General features: G+C 39.0%; 1 protein-coding gene across 1 annotated transcript; it reads left to right on the forward strand.

Annotated features, from left to right (window-relative positions):
- Nucleotides 1-2,572: 2,572 nt before the first annotated feature.
- Nucleotides 2,573-4,357, forward strand: LOC127645744 (E3 SUMO-protein ligase ZBED1-like). Its single transcript, XM_052129405.1, has 2 exons — nt 2,573-3,682; nt 3,938-4,357. Exons 1-2 carry the CDS (start codon nt 2,573-2,575, stop codon nt 4,355-4,357), a joined length of 1,530 nt encoding a protein of 509 aa, XP_051985365.1.
- The last annotated feature ends 3,959 nt before the right edge of the window (nt 4,358-8,316 follow it).

Here is an 8,316-nt window from a genome sequence, read left to right on the forward strand (position 1 = left end):
ATTACTCCTGATTAACTTGATAAAAAATATACTACACAGGCAGTGTCAGACTCTTCCCCAACACCCCATAAAATCATCATAAACTTTTAGGTTCCTGGCACCCCGAAGGCAGAAACAAAGTGACGTGCCAAGAATGGGAGCAGGCCGACCAGCAGCGCCTTTTCTCTCTCTATGTTTCTCGCATTGAGGCAAAGCGGCTGGGATCCATCTTAACCCTATCACACACATCGGGGAAGGCATTACTTTCCAACTCCTATTCTTTCAGGTGGAAAAGACCCCGCGGAGACCACCACCTGCCCAGGCTGGGGGGAGGTAAAGAGTGACGGTATAGGGTTTTCAGGCCACATGTGGGAAATGGTACAGTTTTAGAACTTACCTACTGCGAGGGAGGAGATGCTACAAACACGGCGACTTAATTCACTTGTGATCATACTTTTTTTTTTTAGGAAAAAACTAATACTAAAATAAAAAATTGTTAAAACACATATTACACTTACATTTAATTAACTTGTGATCATAATAATAATAATAATAATTAAAACAATAATACAAAAAACAAATAGTGTTAGCGATAATGTAAGAGAGCAGACAAAGTAGAATTACATGAAACAATATGGTACAATAAACAAATCAGAATCACAACCATAAGACATCAGAATGTCTAACAAATTGTGGTGCAAAATATCCTTAATCTCTAAAACAGATGGTGCTTCTGTGGTATGTGCAACTTTGTAAGTATGGATATGTTCAGCTAAACAAAACATTTTCAGTGTAGTTGTTATCAAAACCTGCTCATCTTTGATAACAATATTCTGGATTACATGAAATACAGGCAAGTCATTCTGAACTTGAACACAAACCGCTAACCCTAACAATTTCCATAGCGCTTGACCCATTTCACACTTAGGACCTTAGACCACATAGGCACATTAAGTTTCTCAGTCATCTCAGCACCAACTTCCATTTCATTCAAGGGACCTAATTTCATGTCATTTGGATCAAATTTTGCCAAATGTAAGCCATTTGGCACTGGTAAGCCATTTGGCTTTTCAACTGCTTTTAAAAAAATGTATGCTTGTCTTCGTAATGCATGCACCAACAATGTAGCAGTGGTCCAATTTTCTGCATACAACTGGGGTAGTACACCGTAAAATTATGCTTCGGCAACAAGTTCTTATAAGGAAACAAATGCTTTAACAAACTGTGGTGCTCTGCAATCAGGTGTTTCAAATAAATGGTGATACCAGTGGATATAACTGAAGAAAATACTATATTGACTTTCTGAACAAATACCAGTGCTGATCATTAGGACGCACAAGATCTCCAAACATAATGGGTAGATGACGCAGTAAACACCAGCTCTGAGTGGCATTTAAGCCCAGGTCATTGGAACCCTCTCTTAATGCTACACCAGGAGGTTTGTTTTTTTGCTCCATGAAGCCATAGTTAAAACTCTGAATTCGTCTGTGTACTTCTGCTGATGTGGTGTAATTGTCAACCAGGTGCTTAATAAGTAATTTAATCTCATATTGTGCAACCCCCTCTAATATATCATGCACGATATCAACCGAAAAATTTGCAGTGGTCTGGAAATATTGCAATTAATTTAAAAGGCAAGACTTTTTACTCCCATTACATAAGGTAGCCTGGGATTGCTCTGCATACTATGACAGTGTTCAGCATGAAGTTCTTTAGTTCGCACTGACATCTTTGGACTATCTTCACTGAACTCTGTTTGAAAGTCTTCTTTCTCTAGTAGGCAAAAGCGGCAACAGTACCTAGCACTAAACGATTCCACAAAATCAAATAAAGAATGGACACCAAGGTTGTCACCAGTAACTTGGACAATGGTTCCATAAACTATATGATATAATAAAGGAATCTGAATTCCATTGGTTTCCAGTGTTGAGATATCCTGGACAAGCGGCCCTAGTATTTTATCAAACCGATAAGTTTTGATATCTTGTGCATGAAATAAAGCAACTAAATGGATATTTAGTAAACTCGAGTTGTATTTAGGGGAAATATTTCCAAGGGTAAAATAGATAACATCTCACGGTACATGAAAAAACACCCGAACCGTTCGGTTCGCTTGTCTCGGTTCGCTTGTCTCGGTCACGGTTCACACGGTTCGACGCATGCGCAATATAGCCTCGTGCTCAGACAGTTTCGCGCGAACATACAAAGACACAGTAAAAGTGTGCTGCAGAAATGGCAAGTGGAGGAGATATTGAAAGCTGCCCGGAGTTGGCTGATGCGCCCGCGTCGTTCAAATCCGGTGTGTGGGAACATTTTGGATTTCCTATTACTTACGATGACAACGGAAATAAAACAGTGGATAGAACTGCGACTGTGTGCAAGCATTGCGCAAAATGCATTCAATATGCTAATGGAAACACTTCTAATATGACAGTTCATTTGAGAAGACATCACGCCAATGTGTCGGTAAGCATAAACAGGAGAGAGCCGGTTAGGAAACAACTTCTAAGTTGTATTTAGGCAACCTTTCAGTGATAAGTCGGACAGGGCAATAGCCATAACTAAAGCATTGGGGATGTTTATAGCAAAAGATATGCAACCGTACAGCGTGATCGAGTGTGAAGGATTTCGTCAGCTGATGAATGTACTCGAGCCGCGGTATAATATTCCCTCCCGCCGACACTTCGGCACCACTATAATTCCAAAACTGTATGACGAGACACGAGGAGAAATTGAAAAAGAATTGTCCGAAACAGCCCACGTAGCTCTCACTACAGATGGATGGACCTCCAGGGCCACTGAAAGTTTCCTCACGGTGACCGCTCACTATATTACTTCGGAGTGGGAGATGAGAAGCTGCGTTTTGCAAACACGCCCCATTTATGAAAGTCATACCAGTGAGCATCTCTCTGAAATGTTGACAGACGCGGTGGCGGAATGGAAACTGGAGAGGGTAAATAGCATAATTCCTGTTACTACAGATAATGCAAAAAATATAGTGAATGCTATCAATTTAGCAGCGGGACTTGGGCCACAGATCGGGTGCTTCGCACACACAGTTAACCTTGCAGCCAAGTGTGCAATCTCACTAAACCAAGTATCCCAACTCTTGGGGAAGGTTAGGAAGGTGGTTAGCTTCTTTCACCGAAGCACAACAGCTGCCCATGCTCTGAAAACCAAGCAGGATATGCTGGATTTGCCCGTTCACAAACTAATTCACGACGTAACAACTCGTTGGAACTCCACATATGACTTGTTAGAACGTTATGTGGAGCAACAGGCTGCCATCTACTCTGCCATGATGGACAAGGATATGAAGAAGAAAGTCAAGGACATTGCCTTGTTAACTGAAAGTGAGACAAAACTGGCAGAGGGTCTCATTAATATTCTCAAACCTCTGAAGAATGTAATCACCCTCATGAGCACAGAAACATCACCCTCAGTTTCAATGATTATCCCACTGCAGAAGATGATACTGAAATCCATGACATCAAGTGCAGAGGACAGTACCACCATCAAAGAAGCTAAGGCAGCCATCACTAAAGACCTTAAAGGCAGATACAATGACCCTGGTGTTCAGGATTATCTGCACAGAGCCACAGCACTTGATCCAAGATTCAAGTCCCTGCCTTACCTGGAAGAAGCCTGTGTTCAGAAAATCTACGACGATCTAACCACGGACATTGTGGACATTGAAAAGCAGGTATTGTTTTTTTGTGTGTTTTTTTATCTAACTTAAATTTGATTTATTTTATATATTATTTTTTTGTTTTTTATCCTAATGATAATTGCTGTTTTATTTTTATTTTTTACTAAACCAAGCCTATTTAATCTATTTGTGCCGTTGTAATATTTTTCTATTCCCCACTGCCCAGTAGAGAATAACTTTTTGCTGCCATGAGAGCTATTTGTTGTTATTGACATTTCCAAAATGTTTATTTTGTCATATACTCATCAGGGTCAAAGCAGTGAAGGCCAAATGGCCAGTTCATCCTCAGGAGCGGAGCCAGGGCCATCAGAGACCTCTCCTCCCCAGAAAAAATCTGCCATGGCAATGGTATTTGCAGATTTGTTTAAAACAGAGGAAAGAAGAACAAAGCCTTTGTCAGACATCATTCATGAAGAGGTCACCTCATACAAGGCCACAGGCTGCATCTCTGTGGATGAAGACCCACTCGCATGGTGGAAGAGCAATGAGCATAAGTATCCTCACATTGCTAAGTTAGCCCAACGCAACCTCGCTGTCCAAGGTACATCTGTGCCAAGTGAACGTGTTTTCTCAACGGCTGGGGACATAGTCACTGCAAGTAGGTCTCGCCTCTTGGCAGAAAATGTGGACAAACTGATATTCTTGCAGAAAAATATGAAAATTAAGTGAACAGAGGAGTGTTTTTTTATGCAACATTTTATAGCCATTTTGATAGCCAGCATTTTTGTTTTTAATATTTAAATGCATACAGTGGCACTTTAATCTCTAGTTTCCAAATACTGCACTTTAATTTCAAGTGAAAGAAATGTATCCTCACTCTCAGGGAATAGAAGCATTGTTTATACTGTTTTTGTGTTAAACTGGTTAAAATTATGCTTGACTTTATGATTATGGCCTTTGCTAGTATAGCTTCATTATATTATGTTATTGCATTATATTATATATTTATGTTTAAAGTATTTTTTGACTTGTTTAAAAGACAGCGCTTTAAGAGTTCCTCTCTTTTTCTTTTAAAATATTGTTTTTTGTAAGAGCTACACTGAAGTTGGCAGTTTGATAATTGATAAATGCAAGTTAATCTTTGTGTGCTAAAAAGGCACAAGTTCCTGTAGAGATAACAATACACATTCTCCTTTTGTTGTGCCAAATAAACAAAAAGAATGTAATCATCAATGTCTTCTCTTTTGCTGTATCAAAATCTCACCTAGCTTTTACTCAGAGATGGTCCCAATAATGTGCTTAAACTAAAGTCAAGTCAAATTCATAGTGCATGATTACATAATTATCATAATACATATAAAAAAATGTATACTGTATTCTAAATTGTGGATAATTAAGCTAATAAAATATATAATATGCTGAAGGAAATTTCTGGAGTGTTAAAGATTAAAAGAAAAAATAACAACAAGAATCGTACAGAACCGAAAACCGTGACCCTAAAACCGTGATACGAACCGAACCGTGGGTTTTGTGAACCGTGCCACCCCTACCCCTAACGTATGTATTCCTCATTTTGATCCAAGGGGGTTTGAGCATTCAAATTCCTAAAAAAAAGGCTGGATCTGAACTGCATGTCTTTGTTTTGAGAAGAGCGCATGATTCTTAAAGAATTCTCCATCGTGTATGTCATAAAGACAAATTGGTCTTTGTTGTGAATCTCTCGTCATCATATCTTTAATATTAGGGTGCTTAAAATGGACTGTAATGTCGCAAGAATTGGTATATAGACAAATTTATCCTTAACAATTGTTTGGGCAAAAGTTCCAGTTGTACTGTTACACCGTGTAGCAAATCTTGTTTCGAGAACATATTCAACAAGATATATTTTTCCCAATTCTATGAAAAGTACTTCATTCTCTTGCTCTCAGTGTTTAATGCCACAAAAGGATTTTGCATTTTTTCAAAACACTGATCAACTTGAGGCTCAACAGTACTTTTTATGGGCTCCTCTAAAGATAGGCTGTTTTTCACAGATTCTTGAGTTTGACTATGAATGTCTCCAATCACTTCTTCTAGAGCACTAACAACATAATTAATACTTGTCTCTGCGACACCAGCAGAGTTCAGAGTTTAAGTTCAGCTACCACTGTTGCACAACTGTTTAATATATTTGTTTTTAGGAGTACAGACTCACAAGGTGAATTTTGGTTTGTTAAAACACATACATCCCCTAATGAAGTGGTAGATGAGCTTTCACCATAATCGGCGTGTGAACTGTCAATTGCACAACACTTGCTGAGATGCTTTTGTAATCCAGAAAAACTATGGTTAACATGTGAACAACCTCTTTGAGCACATTTTAACTTCAGACTTTTCCTGGACAAAGGCCATGAACTAACTTAAAGTGCCTTATAAGGGCATTGGCACTAGCATGCCCCCTTTTACAAATTAAACAAATAATCTGCTCGCTAGAGCATTCTAGCTCTCAACTCAGCAACTCTGGGATTCACCTTGGTGGTTTCAACATCTGTGTCATAGACAGTGGTTTGCAGAAAGCTATACACATTGGTCAATTCCTGACAGTAAGAGGTGGCAAATACAAAGTTAGCTTTGAAAAGCTCATCAACACAGGCCAGTGAATTAGAGGCCTTAAAGGGTAGAGCTTGTTTGTCGATTACAATAAAACAAGACTGGACCCTACTTCTCTTCAGCCCAACAACAAGTAGATATGGAATGCATGTCTAATGGGTAAAGTTGTGACCACAATTGAAACTCTATAGATCTGAATAAAGCTATGCTTGTCATGAATGCATAACTTCCTCTTAAATAATTTAGGGTATAGCACAATATAGTTACCTTCTTCAACTTCAGTGGCTTCAGCATTTTGGATGAGGACTTGGAGCTCACTAGTCTGTGTGAGGCCACGGCTCTGTGCAATAACCTGTGGTTGCAGAGGTCGCATCACCAAATAGAAGTCCAAAATCTTGATCAATCTGTACAAAATGCCAAAGATAATTAAAGTAGGTACCACAGTAGGAACTCACTTTGTTTACCTAACGAGTATGTTACTGCAGAACAACAATAGCACTTGATTTAATATTTGTATGTTTGTTTAAAGAATTGAAGTCTCACATACCAAGCCTGGTATATCCAGGAATCGTGGGAAAATGGATAGAATATCAGATGCCTCTTTAGGGTCATGCAGCATCTTCTGGCGATAGGCCAGTGTTAACTTCATCTTTTCCTTTACCACTGCCTCGTCAGCTGTATGCTTCATCAGGGCAATTGCTTCCTGACACTGACGTTCATCGTTCAACCAGCTGTCTTCTTTGTAGGGATCCCTGTCAACAGTTGGCCCTTCTGAAAGTGTTTAAGACAATATGAAAACCACATTTGTAATTCCTTTTCATTCCAAAGCACAACACATTCATACCAACACAAGATACATGACAGGCAATAACATGGAAAACATGCATAGATCCCAGAGTGACTATGTAAATTTCCCCAACATTGATGATTATGCAAAGCATGTTTGCATTTAAAAAGAACAGCGATTATATTTTGTAGAGATACTATGTAACACTTGACCTTATTCACAATATGACTTAATGACAGACCAATTTGGAACAAACGAATACTTCAAAGACAAGTCACCAATGTTAAGATGAGTAAAGTAATCAAGTTTTTATCAAGCCTTTCAGCCAAGCTAATAAAAGCACTGACTAAACATCAAATATTGCACCTGTTTGTGGTTGCCATGGGCGTTTCATCCGTCCCTCTGATCCTTCATTCTGCAGCATTTTAATTCTCCATGCCAAATATCCTCTTCCATCTTCTGCATTGTAATAATGCTCCGATGACCAGAACAATACACAGACCTAGTAGTTATACATTACACGACTAATGAAATAAATTTAATATCAATTATAATGTAGATTTCTCCTGGGGTCAGCCAAGTATGGGAATAGGGAGATGATTCCCTTCGCATATTCTTGCTTCAAACGTCGGAAAGGGCTTGTTCTACACACAAAAACATAAACCAATTACAACCCGTAACATCATAAACATCAATTTACAAATTACTGTATGAACAACCTACCCATGTTCATTTGTCAAATGTGCTACCAAGATTTTCACCATGTCACGTCTTCTGCCATCTGACAGACTTTTAGTGCGAGCATATTCATTTATGACCTTCTCGCCTCCTGGGCTGCTCTTTAGGATATCTTCGACCATCTGGAGAGGGGAATGATGTAATATTGAGCATGTCTTTATTCATAGATGTAATTCAGAGGCAAGATTGGTGATCCTTACTTGGGCAAGACAACGTTCCTCAACTCGATTTTTTTCAGGAGGACTTCTGTGTCGTCAGACTCTGACGTGCCCCCAGAATCTCCTAAGGAGCTTGAGCTTAAAGAATGTTCAATATAAACCATATCAATGGTCTGATTATCTGTTCATACTACTTTGATAGCATGCTACACAGCTATTGGGAATTTGTACAATAGACATATTAGCCTGTGCAAATCAGTGAATTGGTGAATATTGCTGGGAATAAACACATAACTTGATAAACATGTCAAACAATTTACCATCAAAACTTGCTGTGCCTGGGATGAACATTTCTAGGACACCAAGGTCTGGTCGTGTCAGCAGATATTCGAAAGCTTCCTCATCAACTTCTGCCT

This window comes from Xyrauchen texanus, chromosome 6 (genome assembly GCF_025860055.1).
Source record: "Xyrauchen texanus isolate HMW12.3.18 chromosome 6, RBS_HiC_50CHRs, whole genome shotgun sequence".
Classification (NCBI taxonomy): domain Eukaryota; kingdom Metazoa; phylum Chordata; class Actinopteri; order Cypriniformes; family Catostomidae; genus Xyrauchen; species Xyrauchen texanus.

What these genes read in the sequence shown, in the direction of transcription:
- LOC127645744 (XM_052129405.1), top strand. Translation starts at nt 2,573, where the DNA reads ATGCAACCGTACAGCGTGATCGAGTGTGAAGGATTTCGTCAGCTGATG. An exon ending in TTGTGGACATTGAAAAGCAG is followed by an intron (nt 3,683 to 3,937) that starts GTATTGTTTTTT and finishes TATACTCATCAG; the next exon opens with GGTCAAAGCAGTGAAGGCCA.